The sequence below is a fragment of the Anopheles ziemanni genome, chromosome X (assembly GCF_943734765.1).
Source record: "Anopheles ziemanni chromosome X, idAnoZiCoDA_A2_x.2, whole genome shotgun sequence".
Taxonomy (NCBI): domain Eukaryota; kingdom Metazoa; phylum Arthropoda; class Insecta; order Diptera; family Culicidae; genus Anopheles; species Anopheles ziemanni.
The window spans coordinates 3,860,588-3,884,731 of NC_080707.1; the positions used below are offsets into that span (position 1 = coordinate 3,860,588).

At 46.3% G+C, this 24,144-nt stretch overlaps 1 protein-coding gene across 1 annotated transcript; it reads right to left on the reverse strand.

The window, feature by feature from the left end:
• Positions 1-1,929: 1,929 nt before the first annotated feature.
• LOC131291422 (transcription factor btd) lies at positions 1,930-5,606 on the reverse strand. The gene is made up of 4 exons (XM_058320631.1): positions 5,535-5,606; positions 5,053-5,420; positions 3,541-4,339; positions 1,930-3,480 (listed from the first exon to the last, which is right to left on the reverse strand). The coding sequence occupies exons 1-4, from the start codon at positions 5,604-5,606 to the stop codon at positions 2,113-2,115; spliced, it is 2,607 nt and encodes an 868-aa protein (XP_058176614.1). The 3' UTR covers positions 1,930-2,112.
• Between the last annotated feature and the right edge of the window lie 18,538 nt (positions 5,607-24,144).

Below are 24,144 nucleotides of genomic sequence, written 5' to 3' on the forward strand. Positions count from 1 at the left end.
ACGAATAAACCATGTTTAAAAAGATTTAAAGTTAAGTTCCTTTATGTCAATTGGGAAACTATGTTTCTAAAAAAGATTCACACCTTTAATGGAATATCATGATCAATGCGGTGCCGTTAGTTTGTCACAAACACACCAGAAACAAATGACGAACAGGTCGATAACACCCCTGATCACTCACTGATCGGTTTCACTGCATGTTGATTCAGTTTTCGGATAACATTTCGCCCCACATCGCACACACACACTTTTCCGGGTTGTAAAGTAAACGCTTCAAAGCGCTGTCAGTTTTCCATTTTCAATTTGAGAGATGCTCATAAATGTTTATTGTTATCAATACTATTCGAGTACCGTTTCGTTAAAATAGGTTCGTTTTCGATTAATTTAAATCTTTCGCCTTACCGCTAAGTTTAGAGACTCCATCATAAATATATTTATACACAAGTACTTATCCTTATATATAGATAAAAAAAAAACCTAAAGCTTTCACTCTGTACAGTAACAGTGATCGTGGAGAATATTACTTGCTAGATAGTTTGCTTTGAGCGTCCTCGTGTGCCTCGGTCGCTGGGCTGGTTAGTTTCGCGCAAATCCCCCATTTCGTCTGTCTCTTTTGTTTGTCTCTTTGTGTTTTTTGTTTTTCCGCTCGCTTTTCTTTGGAAAATTCGCACACCACATTTCATGCCACCTAGTACCGACGCTTGGTTGATCGCTTGATCGTAACTGGGTTTCGTGTTCTTAGTGTTTTTCTTCTAAAGTTCCTACGCTACATCGGATACTGTGCTAAATTTTGTACAAAGGTGGTTGTTCATTTGAGGTAAACCTTCAAAACGGAAAATGGAAGCGTTCCGGACACAGTTGTGAGAGTTTGATTCGGTTCGGATCGTGGATCGCCAGTCTCCTACAATCCTTCCGGAAACTGTGCGTTTCGCGTTTGGCGTGTTTGATTTCCTGCTAGCTTCCTGGTTTGGTGCAATTTCCCCTATTTCCTCAGCACTTTCCTCGTGTTGTTCATCTTAGCTTCATCTTTCGTTTTCGGTTTGGTTTTCCTCCGTGTTCTTCCTTCCTACGTCAAGCAAAACCACCTTAAGAGAGTTGGCCACCCCATCGGAAACCACCGGTTCCGGTTCTCTATGGCATGGTGGACCTTTCTTTCCCTGAGACGCGCGAGAGACCCAAAATCCCGAGGGCGAGGAGGGCTTCTGTCAACCGATCGAACACGGTCGTAAATCATCCGAATTTCGGCTCGCATAAATCCATCATAATCTTCACTCGAACGAAAACCGACAAAAAAGGGTTTCCTCTTTTTTTCCGGCTTTTCTTGTTCGGGAATGGCGGTACGCTAACGAGCTCATAAAACTCCGCAAACCGTCCGCCATGGAAAGCCGGGTCTCACTTTCGCCCTCTTTTCCACGGTGTTTTTAACAACTTGCAGCCTTTAATACACACCGGAACGAGCGGAAGGATATTAACCGAGAGAGCGATGCAAAGGAAAACAAAAAAAAGGCTTCTGGAATACTACTATTTTGGCCCCATTGTGGGGGGAAGGGCCACGACTAACCTGAATAGTGACCTGAATAGTGGCTTGATTAAAATGGATATTCATGCCGGATGAACAATGCACTTTGGAGTTCTTCCGGTGAGTGTCCCCTTCATATCCTAGCGGGGAAGACGAAAAGGTGTGGGAAACAAGAGGTTTGAAGCAAGGGGATGCAAGTGGAAGAAGTGCAGTGTACTGCTTACTGTTTTTTTTGGCACAGGAACAAGGATGAGCCATTCACTCTGTCGACGTTCATCGTCCTGACAGACGGCGGTCATTTGTTTTGTTTTGTTTTGTTTTTTTTGTAATCGTCCCGATGCCGTTACGTATCGTTATGCCGTTACGCGATTTACTGTTCCAGTTGGATATTGTTTGAAAACTTACAGTTACAAGCACACGTAGAAGGGAAAGCGTACAATTACACCTAGTAGTCGCGACGATAAGAAACCTAGTGCTAATCAACTACGTAAAGAACCAAGGAATAGCACGCTCCGGGCACTCGCGACTGATGACAACTGGTTTGATGACTCTTTGTGTGTGTGTGACACTGCTGGTGTTGCAAGGGGGGGAACTTACTTGAAAAGTGCTCGCCCGCTAGCGGTTCCATTCGCTTGCTGCGGGTTGAGGTTATGTTGCTGCTGCTGCTGCTGATGGTGAAGGATTTGATGGTGTTGCTGTTGATTGAGGAGTTGCTGTTGATGTTGCTGTTGGTGTTGCTGCTGCTGGTGTTGCTGCTGCTGCTGCTGCTGCTGCTGCTGGTGTTGCTGCTGATGTTGCTGATGATGCAGGGAGTAGTTGCTCATCATCATGTTGTAGGTGGAGGCAAGCTGGGCAGAGGCACTGTTGTCGCCGGATGAGGCCGAACCGGGTGGACCAGCGTGCGGATGGTGGTCGTAGGTTGTACCCCCGTACGCCATCGCGTCGGCTTTGGCGCTCGCGTACGGATGGTAGGTGGAAGAGGAGGTGGACGTGGACGTGGACGAGGCCGACTCGCCCGCCAGCGGATGCGCGTAGAACTGAGCGCCGTGAGGTAGTGCGTGGTTGTTGAGGGTATTGTTGTTGTTGATGCTGCGACTTCCAGCGCTGGCCGGCGGTTCCGTCGTGGAGGTGGAGGCCACCGCTGCTGCTGCAGCTGCTGCCGCCGCCGCCGCCGCCGCTGCCGCCGCAGCCCTTCCGCCAAGCCCGTGGCCATTGGCGTACTCCTCCAGCTTCACCAGACTGTTGCTGAGCTGGGCGATGGCACTGAGACTGTTGCTGGTGTTGTTACTGCTGCTGCCGCTGGTGCTACTGCTGGTACTGCTGGCGCTGGTGTTGTTGCTACTCGCGCTCGTGTTGGTAGTGGTGGTGGTGGTGGTGTTGCTGGTGCTGCTGCTGGCCGAATTGTTCTGACTGCCGGCCGCTCCTCCGAGGGAGCTAGATGCCGGCGAGGTAGTGCTGGGTCCGGTCAGGTTGCGCAGGCTCCCATGGAACCCGGTACCGCTCCCACTGACGTCACAGTAGTTGCCGCCGAACGGGCTCTTGCCCGAACTGTCAGCGCCCGCAGCTGGCGTCTGGAAGAACGCACTCTGGAAGTACGGTGCGTGATGGTGATGGTGGTGGTGATGGGCGGCGGCCGCCGCCGCTGCCGCATGGTGATGGTGATGATGCGGGTGATGGTGGTGCCCGGGATGGTGATGGTGGTGATAGTTCTGGTAGGCGGCGGCCGCGGCAGCAGCGGCGGCAGCTGCAGCAGCGGCGGCGGCTGTTGAAGTGGCGCTCGTCGATGTAGAACCTGTCGACTCGCCTCCCGATGGCGGCGGCGATAGGTTGTTGTTGTTCGGGGCCGCCGAGCCGTACTCGGACTTGATCTCCGGTATCCGGATGTTGGCGTTGATGTCTTCCAGCATCGTTTGATGGTGCTGCTGGTGATGGTGGTGATTCTGATGAAGGTTATGCTGTTGCTGCTGTTGGTGTTGGTGCTGCTGTTGCTGATGGTGTTGATGAAGCTGCTGCACCACCACCTGCTGTTGTTGCTCGAGTCCTCCCCCCGGTGTCACCAGCCCTTCCTCCGCTGCCCTGCTTCTATCGCCCGAGGACGAGGACAGCTTCTGGCGCTTGACCGTTGACATCTTCGCGAGTGAACCGCCGTGGGGTAGCTTCTTCGAAACCGCTGTCACCAAACCACCCGCGACGCCCGTGTCGAGTCCCTTCGAGAGCTTCCCCTCCTCGCGGCGCAGCTTCGCCTCCTCGAGCTTCTCCGAGCGCTTGGCGATCTTCTTCGCCTTGTTCTCGTGCGTCTTGACGTGCTTGGCGAGATGGTCGCTGCGCATGAACTTCTTGCTGCAGATGGTGCACGTGAAGCGCTTCTCGCCGGTGTGCGTCCGGAAGTGGCGCTGCAGCTCGTCGGAGCGCGTGAACCGCTTGCCGCAGAACAGCCACTTGCACTGGAACGGCCTCTCGCCGGTGTGCCACCGGAGGTGCGCCTTCAGGTGGCTCGTCTTGCCGTAGATCTTCTCGCAGCCGGGGATGTGGCAGATGTGCTGGCGCTTGCCCTTCTCGTCCGGTCCGACCACCGGCGGCAGCCCGGACAGCTCGTTGATGCAGTTCGGGCAGGTGCAGCGGGCGCAACGGCGCTGCGCCTGCGTCTGGTGCGAGTACTCCTCCAGCTTGAGGCCGTACGCGTCGGCCGCCCCGTGCCAGCCGGCCGCCGTCCCGTACATCGTCTCCTGCGTGAACCACGGGTTGGTGGCCATGCTCACGTTGTTGTAGTAGCTGGCCGGACTGTACGACGGGTACGAAGGGTAGTGCATTGCCTGAGATCTGCGTGAGAAAATAAGAGGGGGTACAACGCCGTTCGTTTATTATTCTGGCACATTCTGGTTCTTGGGAGCAATGATCGCCCTACAATTACGGTATGGAGATTTAGGGTAACAATAGAATGGGGTCATTTTTACACTTCTTGTTTTTCTTTTTTTCGGTACCTTCGGTCAGAGCCGGACTTAAGACTGCAGGAATTTTTCTCTCCTGGGTACGCAGCAAGTCAAAAAAGGAACCTGGGCTTTTCCAACACAATTCATTATTACGTAGAATCTTCCAAAATTATGTTATTAAATCAACTAATGAGAAATTTACCTTTTCTGATGTTTAATATAGCAAATTCAAGAAAGATTTATCAAACTTTGAGTAGTTTCCACCCTCCAAGTAGTCAGTTTGACATTTAGTCTTCTCTAATCTATTTCGCGACATTGGAGGCATCGGTTTTGAACCGCTCTTGGAGAATCTAAGAGCCAGGCGGAATCCAACGCCACGGTTCGACAACGACCGTCATACTTTGGGACTAGTTCTTCTGGGTAATGCTAGAGTAGCTCACTGTCAAGTTCCAAACCTTGGATGCTACAAGACATGTTTGTAGAAACGGTGACAACTTCACTTGCGGAAGTAAACAAGATGGTATACAGATAGAAAATGTTGACTTTGTTGGATCTTTGGCATATCTAGATCGGAATGTGATTGCAGATTCCCAGACGACTCACCTTGCGGACATCTCGAGCGCTCCGGGCTGCTGAACCATACCGAATCCGTAGGATGCGGCCGCACTGGATGCAGCCGCTACCGCTGCCGCTGCCGCCGTCGTGACGTCCGGGCTGGCCGTGTTGGAGCCGCCGCCTCCGCCGAGACCGACACCGACCACGCCGCACCCTGCTCCTACGGCGATGCCGTGCCCGTGGTTGCCGCCACCGACGGCACTGGATCGGCTGCTGTTGCTTGCGGCGCCGCTAGACGAAGCGATCGACTGTGTCGGCGAAAGGCCCGCCGAGCCCACGGACGCCACCGAGCCGAGGCTGCTGACCGAGGGTGGCTGGGGCGGATACTGATACGGAAGGATATTGAGGGCCGAAAGCTGCAAGCGTATGGAGATAACAAATGGACGTGTGTCCCATTAGATACTAGAGTGTCAAACGGCGATATCCGCTGGAATAGAGCTTTTTGGGGACTTTGAGGGAGAAACACCTACCTGGCTCTGTGCGCTGCTATTGTTCCACTGGTGATTGTGATACTGCGTCATGAAACTCGGTGATGCCATCATCTTCTGGCCGTACTATGCGAACTCCAAATTCGCGAACACTTTTCGCAGTACTTCCTAGGTTCGACGGGGGAGGGTGTGCCGCTAGCAGATGAACGGTTGGCGGTGCATCTCCACCCACCGCGCGATATCCTTGGCTGGCACTTCCACTTCCTGAAGACTAGTGAATCTTTGGTGTCACTGGACAATTCCTTTTTGATAGCGGATTTTGATCTCAAGGTTGCTTGTCGAGCGGTCGGTCACCCGTTTTTTTTTCGTTGTTTTGGTTCCGGCAGCAATTCGCTTCACCCTAGGATTCCCTGACTATTCCCACTTTGCGACTTGTTCACGACTTCGGTTGTCCACGCAAGTATGTCGCTCTAATCCTTCCTCACTTTGTCGAACCTTTCAAGTACCCTTCCAACTTCCACAACTCTATCGATTTCTGGCCCACACTGCTCCCCGCTCACACTGCCTCTACTCAACACTCTTCACTTGTTGTAGGAGTGCTCCGGAAGTGACGTGAAACGCGACTCCTGACCGATTTTCACTCTGTTCACCGTACGTCCTGCGGCTCACGTACATACGCACCCAAGTACACACGCACATACACCTACACACATACACACACACACGTGCGCGCGTGTGATTAAACAGTTCAGGATGGCACGAAGAACCGCTTGCACTGGGTTTGGTGGGCGCAAATTTTTGGCGAACTTCCGCGTGCAGGGCGTATGCTGCAGAGATACCTTCGCTTGGTTGCTGCTGGCGAGCTGCGCTGGTGCGATATTTTGTGACCTGCCTCGCGGAGCGGCTGAAGTCGAAATTAACCACTTCTAAATACTATTATTAAGGCCTCGCTGAACGGCGTTCATTAGTTGCAGCCTGTGTCCGCACTGCCTGCCTGCCTGCCTGCCTGCCTGCCTGCCAGCCTGCCTGCCTGCCTATCTCCCAGTCTGACCCCGGGCTGCCCTACCCTACGGGTTGCAACCGCTCAGCCTCTCATCTGCTCTCGCTCTCCGTTTGCCGTCTCGCTCTGTCACGACTTCGGGCAGCACTCGGTAGCGCTTCGTGCGGAGTGTTTGTGGAGTCGCGCGCGCCCAAAATCCTGCCCGTTTCGTACCACGTACCCAGCAGCTATCTACACGCGCTTTTCCATTTCCCCTTTTACGCGCGGGGCGGGGGGCCTGAGGAGAGAGAGATTTTTCGCGCACACCGGCACGCACGCGGCCAGTGCGTGCAGTTTTCTTTCCGGCTGTGTTCTGTGTGTGAGTGTGTTTGCACCGAAGGACCCCGGTTTGCGAAGCGCGGAGGGGATTTTACTGAGCCCGTTTGAGCTGGGCGAAAAATCAACACCTCCTTCTTCCCGAAGCCAATCTCGGCGGCTCGGACGCTGGTGTCGAAAGATGGTGCCTCTGGTGCGCCCGCTCGCGCAACGCACTGTAAACACACACGCTCTCTCACCCGCTCGCCTAACGGGCACGGCACTCAGCGAACCGCGGGTCCGTTAGCCGAAAATCCGGTCACTTGGGCGATCGATGCGCGTACCGGGCCGTAGATGACAGCCGGATCGATCGCAAATCCGATCGATGACACTTTCGGAAAAAGTGACTGACTCTGTTTACACACGCGCTCGCTTTCGCAAGGATTGACTTGACGTGCTTTGGTTGGTTGATGATCACGCCACTTAGATATCTGTCAACGCACTTAGTGTTCGATTCTATCCAGCGCTGACAGCTGGTCGGAGATGGCACATTGGTTGACCCCCGGGAGGTTGTTTGATTGTTGTCGTCTTTGATTATTTGATCAGGCGTATCAGCGACCGATGTGTTTTATTTTTTTGTTAAGTAGAACTTGATAAGCGGCTCCACAAAAATAGTACACAGAAACACGCACACACGCACGCCACTGGGGAGCTCAATCTCAGTCTCGCTCGCTCGCTTCTTTACTCTCGCACTTTGTCCTTTTATCAGCGCTATTGTTTTGGAGGTTCCAACGTGCAAATCCTTGCTTCCCGTTCTGCTGCCCGCAAAACTCCAACTCGATCGCTCCTTCGATCGCCGTTCCCTTCTCGCTTTCTCACACTGGAGGCCCTTCGGCTGGCTCCAAACAGTTTATGGGGGGCGGTAGGAGGGAGATCCAAGCGACCACGGACGGACACATGAACAGCAAAAAAGAAATGCACAACAACGCAAATCCAAAAAGAAACACAAACTAACTCGAACGAGCCGACGCCGACCACAACCACGACGATGATGACGACGACGGCAACGACGACGACGACGACGATGAAAGGATGCGAGCAACGCAAGCGAAACCGACGACGGGCACGTTTCGACTAATTATAGGGTTGCCGAGGCAAAACGCTTTTTCCCATCCGGCAGACGAATTTCGACTGAGAGTGCCGGGTCTTTTCGATTCCGTTGTGTTTTTTTTTCTCCTTTTCTTTTCTTCTGCTTTCGGCTCCGCTTTGCCTTTGCCTTGCCTCGTTCTTTACCTTTTTCTTTTTTTCTCTTCGTTGCCGTTTGCCTTCCTCCTAGCGTCATCGAGGCGCTCCTTTCGATTCGCTTGGCTGCGGGCAGCGAGAAAGGGAACGCTGGACGAAGCGCATCATCATCATTCCGTCCGTCCTCGTCCTCGGGTCCTCGTCCTCGATGTTGCTGCGGATGCTGCGCGCCTCATGCGCGAGATGAGTGCCCCGGCATTCGAGCGAGCGAGCGAGACGTCACGAGGCGGGCGCGAACGAGAGGCACGATCGAGAAAGGGCGAGTGTGGCCAAACACGCGCGCGTGAGTGAGAAAGGGAGCGGGCACCGTGAAGGGAACCCAGTCTCAAATCTCACACCTTTTTCGCGATTCGCCGCGATCTGCTCACTCACTCGCTCACTCGACTTGAGCGCCTAGGAGTGAGTGAATCTGACGTGCTGGGAGGGCAAAGCCACACTGCAACGACCTTCAGGATTCAAAGGCTGAAGGATAATCGACCGAGCTGCTGCTCTTTCCCACTCTCCGGCCAGCAACTCACGCAAATGTAAAGGGACTCACTTTTCAATTGTTGTATTTTGACAATTGTTTCCAACATGTTTTAGCTACAATTTTTACCAAAACTTTACCTCAACCTTCGTGTTTGCCTTTGGGGAGAATGTTTTATGAGCTTCAAACAGTGAGTGTGCGTATGTGTGTGTGTGTGTGTGGGTATGTGTGCTTGCCGGCCCAATCCGGCCGATCCATGTATTTAAGAAGGCGGAGTCGACACCAAAACATCATATTACTACGCACACACCCATTAGCGAACGGATACCAACGAAAAAGCAGGATAACCGCTCTCGCCTCTCGCGTTTCTCTCTCCCTCTCCCACACACACACACACACACACACACATCTTTGTGTTATTCTTCTCACCTTTGCGCATCCTCACTTCCTTCCGTCCTTGTCGCACAGCGGTGCCCGAAGCGGACGGCCCGGGGTTTGGTTTTTCTTCCTATTGTGCAGCGAGAATTTTCCGCGACCAAACCGGCGATCCGCGCACCTCGGCTTTTCCACCCGCGCTTCCTCCTCCACCTGGAGTCCTTTAGTCCCCCATCCCATCTTCCGGCAGCTTCCGTTAAAGTATAGGGCAAGGCAAGAGATAATTCCTTGGTTCCGTGCAAGGAAAACACGCGCCCGGCCCGGGGTGGCACCATGATCATAGGACTAGTGCGGGCCCGCGGGGAGGGGAGGGAAATGTGTTGAAATTTTCGCTAAACAGCTCTTTCCGCCGCACACCGCAGTTCCGCCAACCGGTTTTATTTCTCCTTTCCCCCGCTTTGCTTCGATTAATCAAGCACGCGGTTTTGACAATACTTAACCTTTGCTTTAAACGATCTATTTGGATTGCTTGCACAAACTGCATGGAAACCTAAGGCTTTTTGCGGAAAAGCTTCGCATGAAATGTTTTAGATCTGGATCTACTGGAATTTATACACTTTGTGAACAATGTAGAAGAGCTGGTATGTTGAATGGCTTTGTTTTGTCGAGTAAGTAATGGTATTGGAGTAAAATTTAATTATACGAGCATTCGATGTGATTAAACATAACCTTGAATGCTCGAATAATTACATTTTTCTGATTTTTTTAACACAACATTTACTTAGATTTTAATCGAACCTGTTGTAAGGGAAAACCGCACGGAATGAAAAAGTACATTATAAAAACAATTAATCTTGTTTGCTTACCTTATCATTTATTCGACTTGTTATTATTACAATCCTATCTCTTGGGTCATTTCAAGAAAAGCAAAGCTAATTTTCCTGTCTAGCAAACACTTTTTTATCAGATGTCTCCTTCCATTACGCGTGCGTTTTCCGTATACATACTTTTTCTGTTTTTGTTACAGAATACTATTTGGCAACATTTTGTTGGCAAGTAAACAAACATTCGATCCGATTCGATTTTTCACTTGTTTACTTCTTTAAAAGATTTTTTTGCATTGTAAAAGACATTTATTTACTTATTTTCAAAATTATAGTTCTAGTGTTAAACAACAGAACATGAACAAAACATCAGAACAAGATCTTTACAGTTGACATTGAAAGCGTTAATCCAAAGAAAAGTCTGATTGATCACCGTTAAACCGTTTTTGATGGTGGAAATTTCCTCCCTTCTGCCTTAAGAGGGGGAAAATTAAGGAAAATAGGGCAAATCCTTTGCACCCGGAACGAGTTGCATCCTAGTAACCTCGATTGGTGTTGTGGTAAAATTGTAAACTCCTCCACACTTCACCTGGCTTTCCCACCACTTTTCCCGGTCGTCGGAAAACTCCTCCAACGGTGACTTTGCAGACGTTCGGTTTTCCCCAAAGCGGACACCGTAGGCTCCAAGGATGATTGGTGTTATTAATCGATCGAGGGAGTATGGCCAACCTTCCCGATCCGGGGCACGTGCCCCCGGGGAGGACAATCCCCTCCCTCCCCCCCATCGTCCCCGGCAAGGATTGGGGGATGGAAAACAAACAAAAGAAAATCATAGCCCACTCGGAGCGGACGCGCGCGCATACGGGAAAGCAACCGGGGGTTTGATAAAAAGGGGTTAAATGGGGCGTCGATAATCGCCCCTCCCCCCGCTTGACCACCCTTTCGCCAGGCGGATCGGAGTGACACCGAATTTAATACTCCTCTTTCCTGCAAAGATGGTTGTGTATTATGACAACTTCATCGGTAATCGGTCACTGCCCAGCGATTCTGGCCCAAAAAAGGCCCGGGGTACACACCCACCATTACGCCCCGCTACGCCCTGGCCGTGCCCAAGATTGCTAGTGTTTTATTCCCTTCCTTTCTTCTATTATTATTACGATGTGTGTGCGCTCCTTACTGTTTTCCTACAGGTTTCTTTAACATAGACCCGCCGACCAACCTTAAAAAAAAGGGGTAAGTTTTGTACGAACCTTTGGAGGTAAGGCTCCTAAAGAGAGATAGAGAGAGAGAGGGAGAGAGTGAGGTTAGGATGCTTATTCACACTTGGCGACAGGAACCCAAGGCAGCGTAAAATCCTTTCGATTTCGGAGGCTTGACCTGGCGAAAAATAAAGGTGTTACCCCTCGTTTACCCAGCGAGTACCTCCTTTCCCTCTTGGTTACCAATACCTAGCTCTGCCTACGATCTGCACAGGCATAGACATTCCTCGGGTATTCTTTAGTGGTTGTTTTTACTTCGGCTCCTGCTCTTTACCCGTTCGTTTTTTAAACGTGCTTATGAACGTTTCATGTTTTTTTTGACGAAAAAGTAGAATAGATTATTTTTAGGTGCTTCAGTTGACTTTTTAGGAGGGAGTTCTGGAGGGAGGACGTGCCAGATATTCTTTCGTTGCTGCTGTTTTTAACTGCTTGCCTACCAAACTATCGTTTGGCAATTAGTTTGGCCCAACCTAAACCCCATTTCACCGATTTATTAATGAAAAGAGCAGTTTAAGGAGTGGAGCATGCCAAAAAAAAAGGCGTTTACGAAGGCCGTTGCTCGAGTGAACAAACAAAATACAAACCGACAGCTCGGATGCCCGTTGGTGAGCGTTGTTTCGTAAGAATGTTGAGTCCCTTTCGAATTGTCTTCCCACAAAAATTGTGTCGCACAAGGACAACAAAAAAAAAGGACCTTGTTTTGTGTTCGGTTTTTGCTGGCACACCAAAGCTACCCCTCCGTTTCCAACCCCATCGCCACCGTGAGGTAGCTGTTCGCCACCTCAACCCAAGGCCCCGTAAATATCATCATGGCGAGTTCGCCTAATAGAGGGCCAATAAAATAAAAGCAAATGGGTTCCCCACGCTTCAACAACGGGCAAATAAAGTGATCATGAGCCCAATAAACCAATATCGGAACGCGTGGCCGGAACCGGGACCGTTCACTCCGAACTTGCTGCAAAAAGCCAAAGTTAACTACAGGCCCTCAGTGATGTGTTCTTTTGAAGCCGAATCAGCTTTAAGGGCGTTTTGTAACGAGAGATATTATCTTGTTTTTATTACGCTGTAGCTACTCCTCTGCCGAATTCTACAGCGAAAGGATTTATTTATGATTGATTTCTAGAAAAAGTTTAACTTCGGGAAGATTTATATATCGAGTTGTTCATCATGTTTCCATTTATTACAAGTAGTAGTAACAGAGAGTTCTTATTATAAATAAGTTTTATATTAGTTTGTTGTCAAATGCGTGACTCTTTTATTTTGTATAAAAATAGAAACTAGAAGTAGATTGCAAAGGAGGAACTAGTAAACATAAAAACACTGAAACAAACACGTAAAGTAAGTGGGATATAATCCGATGACTTTACGCACATTTCGGACCATATTTTTCGACTACAGTTAAGATGCTTTTTGTTACATTATAGTCAGTCTTATCATGGTTTTATAAATCAACAATCGATTTTCACTGCTTTCCTTCGAACTGCTGCCCACAAGGCAATATTGAATGGCTCGATGGTTTTTGCTCCAATAATTTGTTTATGTCAGCCTTTTATCAAACTATTGTCCACTTAATTGTAATGTCCGATTCGTTAGTTTTTAAGTTACGACTTCCTCTTTTTGTTTTGAACAACCTGCTTGAACACCTCGCATCTTGATTACTGTTATTTTTTTCTATTTCCTTCAACAGATTAATTTACAGAAAACCTGCAAAAACATGTTGAACTTCTAGAAACCGAAGGTATAAATAAGCATTACACACATTTCGAAACATCAAGTTTTTCCAGTCAAGTGATTGCTGAACTATATTCATTTCGATATTTTCATGTTCGTTAGCAACTTGTACGCTCGTATTTATAATTCATGGTAAGTCGTAAATTTACATTTCGTTAACATTATGTTTGGCTTATCACTTTACAAGATGTATAATATCATTAGGAATTGCAATGTGTTGAAGGTAGGGTGGTAGGCTGGTATACTGTATGTTTTTATCAAATTTGCCGAATAATTTTTGATCTGTTTTACGTTGAAAAATTCTCGGACTGAAGGAAAGTAAGCTCTTGGACACAAAATTAGCCTCTTCTGTTTGAACATCTCGGTGAAATGGTTCGTTCGCTGTTTGTTTGCCGATTGGTAATATAAAGAAATCAGTTTAATGTTTTTTTGGAAAAGTGTCGCGTTCGGCAAGGTCATGTGGGATGCACCCACAGTCGAAGGGAATTGTGTTTCAACCGTGGTGTCGCATTTGCATGCTGGCCCGAAGCGGACGAGGGGCAGGACGAACCTGGGCCAAAGGAATCCGAGCCTTTGGGAGATGCACCGACATCGTTAGCACGTTGCACAAACGCTGCACAAATGCTCGCAAGTGCGCGGGAAGGAAAGAAAAACCTGTCCCCGGGAACGTCGCAACCTGACCTCGGACCATCGGAGGGCTCTCGGCTGTGATTTGTGTGCGCGGTTGTCATCGGGAGTGGACCTTAGGGTCGGCCTTTGATCCGGTGCCGGTTCGCCGGACGGCGAGGATTCGGCTTCGCAGAAGGATTCGGGTGGACAAGCGTCCCGGGCTTACGCAATTGCCGGACCGCCCGCCGCGTGCCGTCAGCACATGAAAGAACCCCGGGACCGTCCCCGAAGGTGCCGCCGATACATGTTGGCGATCCCTTCCTTCGCAGCCTGTTCTATTTTTTTCGCTTGCTTGCTTTTCCATCTTTTGTCCAACGTCGTCGGCCGTTCCCAATGATGCATGGTAGCGTTTCCCTCTTCGTTGTCTCCTTTTTCGCCAGATAAAAGAACGACAGCGGCAGCGCAAAGCGAAAGCGCACGGTTTTGGGAGTAATTATTTCGTTCTCGATCTCGGTGAAATTGGATCGCTGGCGAAGCACCAAGCCGAGTAATTGTAGCCGCAACGGCCAAAGGGAAAGCAGGACATTTGCATCCGCGCATTCGGAAAGGACCTGCTCAAGCGAAACTCCCACATTCGAAGCACCAAACAGGACGGACGGAGGAATTGTGTAACAAGTTTGAAGCCCAAACTCTTCTAAAACAATCGCAATGTAATCCGAGCTAGAGAAACACCAAAAAACTTTAGGTTCTCCGTTTCTGCCTTTTCTAAGATTTTAGATGGCAACAGCGTTGAATAAAGTTTTGTAATGATTTAACTTGTTGTGTTTAGGTAAAGTAAAACAGCTCTCTCTGAACTAACTTTTTGTAAAATAATAATAAATTACAGATACGAACGATTGTACCTCAGGAAGTTCTGTCAAAACTCAACTCAACACAACAAAAAATTGCCAAGAGTGAAGGTTTCCTAGGATGAAAGACTGCTGGTGATATAATCTTGATTATTGTCAAAGGAAAAGTATGATCGGAGCTGTAGAAATGCTGCATAAATTGTCTCATTTAGCGTAGAATTCCTTAATTTGATTAAAATTCACCCAAGCGATGATGATCCTTCATATGTTAGTAACAATTTTTTTCATAAATATGGAAAAAAGGATCAGAGTACAAAAGCTGATAAAGGTACACATTAAGTTTTGCTAGAATGATGGTAAAGTATCATCAAAACTCAATTTTTATTGCTAAAAAACAATAATCTTGGTTGTTTAAATAATATAACAGCTTATTATCATCTCTGCTATTTCAATTGACTACGCTTGAATTGAACTTTTCACGATATGTTAACAGATTGGAAAGGTTGTTTTCCTTAAACGAATCCTTATTCCTGTGGTTTTGTGGAAACTGAACAGCTATATGTTTTTACATTAACATTAAAAGAAACGTGGTTAATAGAAGCCAAACATAACAACGATATAGTACGGTTTAAATAAACATAAATCACAAAGTTGAACCAGTAACATCATGACTTGTTGTGATAAATAACATAAAAATATAATAATGATAAATCACTTTGCAAGAGATTTGATTACAAGAAGTTAACCATGAAAACGATATTCTACGGTTTAAATAAATGTAAAATATAAAATTCAATCGATAACATCGATAACTTGCTGCAAAAATTAAATTGTTTTGTTAATAAGTGTGATATTATAGCAAGTGCAGTCAGTGTTTTTGTTCCTACCGCTTTCTTTAAGGTTAAATTTAAACCATTATGGGCATGTAATGAAAGTGGAACAGGAGTTAGTTTGCTTTATTTAAGATTTATTTAGAAACCCTAAGTCGTCCCTTAACGTATTTATGGTATCCTGTGGTAAAACGGTGATTTTCAGATTTTAAACTTTGTTCTCTGTTTTTCTTTCTTTGCAACATAAAATTCTGCTCGCCTCCTTGCGGGTCCGTAATAAATATCGGCCACATCGAAACCGTAAGCTAGCGGGAAAAGAAAAGGCGAATCGTCTTGGGAATGAAATATGTGTATGAGAAACGCACGAAAGCAAACGAGGTCAATCACGGGACAACCGGGTGACAAACCCGACCAAACTACAAAGAGCCACCGATTCGTCCCGGGACCCTGGCGCTAAAGGAGTCCCAGGTTTGGGAATACACCCGAGGTCGCGCATGGAATCGGGACTTTTATTAGGTTAAAGTATGTGGGTCGCTTCTTTAATTTTCCCGTCTCGATCATAAATTCCTACCACAATAAATTAACGCCCCGCAAACGCCCTTTGCGCCAACGCGCTCAGGTGTGTGTGTGTGTGTGTGTGTGCTTTTTCTCTTTTTTTTCCCGCTGCGTCCTTCGGAACGGGATTGACCGAGTTTCCGAAAAAAAAAAAGGTGAAGTGAAGGAAGAAGGACCTCAAACGGGACCCGCTATCAGAGTTAGAACAAGTGTTTTTTGACTCCTTGGCGCGTGAGAAAATTCGGGAAAACCTTCGTCCGATCGGCATGTTGTTTTTCCCTTTTGCCTCGGTTCCTGTGCGAAAACAACAGTTGTCACACACCCTTGTCGGCGCACCTGCACCTCCTCGCAGGTCGTCCGTCCCGTTATCAGTGTCCGATCTCGTGTCCGTGTTAGCGTTCCGATGCGTCGGAACTTGTAGGGGCGCACGGGGCGTGACACACGTTTGCGGCAACTTTGATAAAAGTTCGGTTCTTTTCCCTTGTTCGCTAACGGTTTCGGCGGTTTTGCGTGGGAGAAATCGAACGGTTTCGGTGGAGAAAATCCCCCGAGCGAAAGCTCGCCACAATTAGGACAATAGGGGAAGCTGGACCAATATGGACGTTGTTGACATAATCAATTAATTTCCACAACACGTATTTTAATTTATATTTTCCAACCATGGTTATTAAGACCTTCTTACTGAGTTTTAAATGTTGTTTCAGAGCCAGCCACCTTCTTTGTAGAACACCACCTCAGTATTTTCGACTCTTTACAACCAAAATGAGTTTTAAAATAGACTTTAAAAAGAAATCTCCTGGTTTAAAAAACTTCATTAAATAATCCTCCAGTTTGAGCCATTCGTTCAACGTTTTTTAAATGTTTTTAACCCTTTGCGCCTCCTTAGTGCTAAACAATTCTTGTATCTAATATCCTTTATCAAATGACTCTCATTGAAAGTAAACTACGAACGAAAGGATTTTAACCAAGGTTTATCCACAATTTAATACCAACAACTAACGGGGAAAACCAATTCTCTTTGCTACAGAGACTTTCTTTGCTTCACGAGCTGCTCTTTTTTCGGCGCGAGTTTGTTCCTTTTTTAGCTTTTTTGCAGCTTTACAAAGAAAAGTGCCTCTCGCTTCAAAATATGCATAAAAGTCGCAAAAAGCGCCGAGCTTAAACTGGATTCATTAGAAATATTTACGTTTTAACAGATTCCGATATAAAAAATCACTGATAACATTACACTTGCGTAAACATTAATCTAAACAGTTCCATCCACTCCTTAGCAGCGTTGCTAATACGGGTAAAAAATGGCGCTCTTGTGGGATGAAATTTTCCATTCATTTTGGTCAACATTCGGTAACAAAAAACGGACAACATTTCTTGGGTTTACGGGTTTGCTGTTAAATATTAACGTAAGGCACTGAAATTCTCATTGGATTCCTTTACTTCAAATAGTTTGAAGTTTCATAATTTAACTAAAAACATGCTGTTGTGTATTACCCCACCTTCCCCTATATTGCAGATACACAAGCAATCAGTGAGTGATTCGAAATTGGATAAAAACAAGAGTTATAAATAGCGCGCAGCACTAGAAGAGAAAGGCTTTTTAATATAATAATAAAGTAAATTCACCAACACCGAATTCAGCATTCTAAATCAAGCAGTTAACGGTTTAACTGCTCGCAGGTTCGCAGACCAAGAAACAGTTCCTACCGAACGGCGGTTACCGCTCAGCGGGCAGCCAAACCATTTCTTTGAACCGTTGCCGAACGCAATCGTTGGGAGTTTTCTTCCTCAACAATCGCAATCAATCCCCTTTTCGCGTGAAATAATGTTAAACACGCGCATGCAGTAAACGAAGGAAAAGGTGGAAAAGCAGCAGCAGCTCCGGGGAGGGTCTTGCCGGTCGCCTGCCGCGTTTGTATTGACAAAATAACTGCATTCGAATCGATCTCGAAGGCTTCGAAGGCTTCGAAAGGAATCGATTGATTCCGAGCGGAAAACAGAAAGGATTTTACCGAGTGCCACTTGGGTTTTCCGGGGGCCAACCGTGCGTGCGGTTGCCGGGTCGTGGCGAAAAGTGGACCTCATGCTGGCACACATACGGAAGAAAATTGGAAGGCAGTGCGAGAAAGGGAGAGAAAAAGATTTTAGCTTTTCTGCTTTGAATTTTTAAAAGTAGGGACCGATTGAAATTAACGGTGATATCATTGTGACGTCAATCCTTTACGCGGCTGGGAGCATCAGGCTACCAACACTATTCCTTCCTAACAATATCCATCCCCCACTCTCCCCTTCTCCACCCTCCCAGTTCGTTCGACAAAGCATAATTCCCACAACACGCAGTGGGTGTCCGTTCGATTGTTTTTTTAAAACCACCGTTTCCCGGGCTCGTCCTCAGCCTGGACGGTGTCTTGCCGCGTCGGTTGGCCGTTAGAGACAATTGTGAAAATTATCGCCTAGCCCTAGACAGTCAACAGTCCATTGTGCGTCGATCAGCGCCACCAGGGAGCGTCTGCGATGTTGTAAACAAGCAAACAAACAAGCAAATAAACAAACAAACCACCAACAAACCACAGGATAACATTTTGTTCGAAATCAACGTTGGTTTCCTTTCGATTGTTAAAAATTTTCCGAGCGATTGTTCTCCACAGTACAGTTGTGTGTTTTCCGTTATTTTTGGAGTCGAAATCCAGATCTGCATCTGAAATAAATATTTCGTTTATCCTTCATTAACTCGGATGAGTTGTCAACGCGAATGGAAACTCGACATACGAGTGCTAAGGCAAAGGGAAAGTGATGAAAGCAGAGCAGGGGAAAGCATCGAGTGGGGTAGAATGTTTTTTTAAAACTAATTATGAAGCTTTAAACTGAAGGAATGGAAATTAAATATGTCCATTAGCGTTTATCATATTAATACAACTGTTCAACTTAACTGTTGAAATGGAATCAAGCCGACATTTATCAAGTACTTTAATCATATATTTAAATGATACTTATAAAAACATGATTCTTCATACTTGCATTCTAGTTGTGAAGACTCAAACGTGAAACATCTAAAACTTTCAACTCATTTTGTCAAAATAAAATCATCTCAAGGTTGTATATGTACTCTGCGTCCATAACATAAAAAAAGATTAATTTTCGCTAGCTTCTACAGTTTCAATCAATTTTGATTATAATATATTATAATAGAAACAAATTTATTCTAATTTCTTTAATTTTGGAATATTTTTATTTTGACTTTTATATTTTCTAAATCGAATATCTTTCTTTAATTTCTTCTTTCATTCTTTAAATTAATAATTCTAAGTAAATAATTTCTGGTGTGTTCCGTCCAACCGTCTAGGCCGTTTTGCTCTACTATTTAAAATGAATTGAGCTTAACAGTGTAATTTCATTTACTTCACACGATGTTAAATGTTGTTTCTACATTTTCTTAGTAATGGGTGAATTGCTGTCGAATTGATTAATCATCCGAGGATTGTTGCATATTGCCTCAACTTTCCCTTATTTAAACGTGTGTTTGAAGAGTTTTATTCTTCAGCTTTTTTGTAGGTTTTTCCTGCTTTTGGAGGAAGCAGCAATGAAGCATTTTTCTTCACATGACAAAAGGTAAGGCAAGAACTTTGATGGAGCTGTGGAATAAATTGTATATTGTTCGATGGCGGGAACTCGAGCGGTGGCATCGAAATACACGCATGAACACGACACATCGATCGGTCGGAAGCGGATCTCAGCTTACCTCTTTTCCCCGGTCTCCCTCCCTGCCCTTTCGCTTCGCTGATAGTTTGGTGTTTCGGTTTCGGAAAAAGGTGCATTTCCCACCTGTATTGCACCCGGCGCGGGTGGCGTACCAACGTATCGATCTGGCACATCTCCACCACCACCACCACCACCCTCCCGTTGCTCAATCTGTGCGACGAAATCCGACGCCCAGAGAGTTCGCCATCGCCGGTGCGAACGGCGGCTTCCGGCCCCTTTTGCCCTACCTGCGCAAACCTTCTGGGAGACTGGAATAACATAATAAGACGATTTTCGTCGGGAGACAACGGCCGCTATCGGATATCCCGCCGCACCCAAACCGAGGAGACGGGAGGGCGCATCCGAAATCGGAAACTCCGGCGGAACGATCCCGACACCTCGCGTCGCCCGGATGGGAAACTGTGGGAAACGGTTCGCCCGAGCCGCCGAACGGGTTTTTCACGGACCGGCCTGCGCCGGCCTGCGTGGCCTTCGAAGCAATATCAGGTTACCGGTGAGCATTTGTTCACTTGTTCGGGCGAGTTTTTGCACCCCAAACAACCCCGACGTCCTGAGGAGGATACCAAGGATACGGTCGGACTGTCGACAGTCGAAATAATGGAGTTCCAATATCAAACTCCTCGCTCCATCGTCACGTCGGGTCATTCTGCGTGAGTTCCGAAATTTAAAACATACAAATAAGCAATAACGTGGTTACGACACATTTAGGAGTCATTTTGACTCTTCCGATACCTTCTTACGGCAATTAATCTCTACTTTTTATGTTTGTTCTTCAATTTGTCAAATTCAATAGGAGTTAAGCAAAACTAAAAGCTAGGATTTCTAATATTTATTTTTCGTCTAACCGCGTTATTACATAAGCATTTCAATTTTCAGATGATCAGAAGATAAGAATTACAGAGGAAAACAATTGGTGAACCCAGTAATATAAATATAAAGTATACTATGTAATGAATTCTGTTGTAGATCAATAAAACACAAATAATAATAATAGTACTTTAGCTTAAACCGTGGAATCAAAAACTTGAGGTCTTCATTTACTTTAAGTTTAAGTTTTAAGACTCTTCGTCCACCTTTCAGTTGGTCTTATAGACCATAGTTTTGAAGTTGTCTAAGTTTTGGTTAGCCTTTAACTTGGTGTTTAGTTCCTAGATCGCTTGCAATGAATTCTTGATCTTTCAATGCAAATTTGTTTTGGTTAGCACACTTCCAAGATGAGTTTAGTCACTGTTAAAACCATCCCCGGGGTTTGTTTTTCATTGTTATTTGCTGGGTTATCGAATCGATTTGTAATTTTCAGTGAAGATACTTGAGGATGTTTTCGGAAATATTGTATAGTTTTTATAATTTTATAAATTCTTTAAATATATTAGTTAAAAAAATATAACTTTCGATTCGTTCGGTCGTTTCATGCTATCGTAGTGTTCTGTTGTACTTTAACTGTTCCCAGTGTTCGTTACTTTATTCTGTTTTTGATGAAAATGGTGTTCTTAGTAATACTTCCATGTGTCTGTTCGGTGTTATCTGTTCTAAGGTTTGATTGAGTTTGTTCGGAACTTTCACTTTTATCACTTTGACTTAAACAAAACATAAACAAAAACATATTGTTTTGATGGAGTTGTCACTTGCGTCACCCCAATGGAAGGTCTACAATGATGTTTGCTCAAAGATTGTTTATCTGGTGCATGTTCAGAATGTTCTTTCTGAGACTTTTCACTCATCGACAGCATTAAACGACGCGGCACGGCTTAAAGAATGATCGCAATCGAAACCGGTGGAAAGCAAAGTGAAGTACGATGCAGGTAATATGGCGGGCAATGAAGGCATTGTCAGCTAATAATGACTTTACCGCCACCGGTCGTTGACGTCGACGGTTTTCGTGCCGACCCCCGGGGGTCCCGGAAAACCAGCGAAGATCATAGCTGCTGCCTAATCCAATTACCCCGTTCGGCCCCGTAACACCAACAAACCGCAGTGGGAAAGGCCCCCAGAGAAAAAGGGGTCGAACGCGGGTAATCCCCCGAAACCGTTTGGGACCTCTAAGCCACCGAACCGCTTCGCTGTTTGGAATTTGTTGCCCAGATCTTGAGAAGCGTCCGCTTGAGTTTCCTTCCCTTTTTCGGGGACGAAAGTTTCCGATAAAGTTTCACGAAAACGTTCACGAATGTCCAGTGGGTTTTACGAACGTTTGTTGATAGCTGCTGGTGCTGCTGCTGCCATCCTCGAAGGTAAAGTCAACACGAACCGAGCACAGCCCTAAGCTGTCCGAAAGCCGGCTTAAGCCGCTGTAAATTACGATTTTCGCCTCGAGCACCCACACAGCTAAGCCGGCGGAGGCGAACGGGAACGGGAAACTCCGATCGCCGCCGCCAGTCGGATCGAGAGCCAAAGCACAATGGGCCAAAGTCACAATAAGATGTTAATCCAATTTTCGCCTGCGGAAAACCGGTGCCCCTCGGATAATCCCATTCCCCCGCTTTCCAGCTTGCCTTTGCCTTTTTGCCAAAAAAAAAAACAAAATCCCTACCCAACTCTAGCCGATCGCTTGTCAGGAAGGCTGGCGGAACATCGAGGATGCGGGGATTCAGTTCGGTGGTCGGGGAACAAAACCGGGATCATAGAGTCAATCGATCGGATCGGGAGGCTAAGTAACGGTAACACCATTACGGTCCGTGCATTGCGTTCTCAACGAACGGCGAATCAATATTTTGTTCTGTCTTCGTTCGTTTCTTTGCACTAAAAAAAGGAGTCCTTTTGGTGGAGTCCACGTCAATTCCTTGCGAGAACATTTTTTTAACCAACGAACAAGAAAAACTGAAGCATCATTAGTCATGCTAAAGCTTACGATTTTTTAAGCAAGGATACCTTCATTTTTCCTTCAGCCTTTCTACTATCCAAAGTCAAAGATTTGGGACGAAAAACAGTCCGGTCATGTTTTTGTTGTGTGCTGAATCGCGTTCTGAACAGCGTACGGTTGACAAATTGCTTTCCTCAGCTCGATCCGAGCGATAAGAAACTGTTTTGCATATTTTCATAATCATTTAGGTATCTTTATTTTTCCTTCACTTTCGTTATTTCCACCCAACATTTGTACGTGAAAGGGGTTGTTTTTAGTTTTCCACGCAAGTTTTCCACCAATTGTCGTATGCGAGAAGTTCCCGTGTTTGCTCCGGCAGAGGGCGCTCGCGGTCCAAGCTGCACCATTTTCAACGATAGAGGGCGCTAGCGTAACTTTCACAAAAGCGTTCCTCGAGGAACACACAATTTTTTTATTAAAAATGCCATTTTAAAAATCATAATTTTAGTTTTCCACTTACTCCAATAAAACAAAAACAAATGATAATAACTATAGGAATACAGTAATAAACCAATGTAACCGCTGAATGTGTCAAACTGTCAGTTTCAGTTCGGCAGTGAATCAGAGCGGAGGTTAGCAGTGCAGTTCCTGAAAGGGTTAGCGGAAAAGTAAGGTTACGGCACGACCGCGTGGTCACGCCGAGCTGGAGCTCAGGTCAGAAAAATCCTAGCTGCCGCACATCTCGTTCTGTTTGAGTCAATCAAGCGGACCACGAGTTCTTGTGTCCTGACAACGGAAGGAATTATCCCTCCCGTGGCCGGCGGGTGGACATATGGCTATTATTAGCCGGTCCTAAAGGACGAGCCCCTTCATAGGAGTTCGGACAGAGTCGGTACGCCTCTGATTACGAGTAAGGGAACAAACGTTCGACTTAGCGTAGGAGGATATACCCCGACTCGCATAGCGAAAGAAGAAGAAGAAGTGTCAAACTGTAAATACAAGAAAACATTTTAAGTGAAATAAAAACGTTGTTAACAATAAAATATTACTAACTACAGCAGTAGGAAAAGCGGCAACAATTACGGTATGCATTCATTAACGATGGAGACACATATTTTCCTTCGGATCGCACTGAATCAAATTCTTTACCGCAACACACGACGCTCAGTTAAAATATTCACTATATTTTTTTCTCTATCTCAATTAATGATTTTGTTTACGTTTAATGAAATATCGTTATAACATTGTAATTTTTGCATTTTCTGTTCCCTACCACATGTTTTGTTTTTTGTCGATTCTAATCACGGTTGTGTTACTCGCGTTTTATCATGTTCTAATCTCGGTTTGTTAAATCTCCTACAGCTGCCAACCAATTCGTTCCCGCTTCTGTCTTGTGCCAATCGTTCCAATCGGGGGAGGGGTGAGGGTTTCCTTATCTAATCTGTCACATCAACACGGATTGCCTACATATATAGCTTTGTTTCTTCGCTAGTCATCCATCTAGCCGCACCGCACCTCTCGGGTACGGAAGAGGAGCGCCCGAACATGATGGATTCAGCTGAGGGCAATCAAAACGCCAAACTTTGCAACCAAACCCTTGCTGGGTTTCCGTTTACCCTGCTCGCTGCTTATCGTGTCTTTCCCCGAACATGAGTCCTTGCCAGTTGCGGTATTCGCGAGTCAAAATAATATCATTGTCGTAGCACTGTCGATTGACGGTCTCCGTTCGTCTGCGGTCGGTCTGCGTGATGGTGAAGTGAGCATGGCTTTAATGGGTTGAGCAGTTTCGCAGATGAGCGGTTTTTGTTTTTGCCTAGACGCTTGGAAAACTGGAGCTGTGTTTCCCTGTGTCGAGGAGTCCTGTTTTGCTTTGTGACGATTCTCCTAAAGCCTTTTCCGAATGTTCACACTATTTCTTCGCCTTAAAATCGCTGAGGTTAACTATCAGTTCTCACTTACTTTCACTACGGTGGTAAGATGTGTTTTTTTGTTTGTTGATTGTTTGGTAT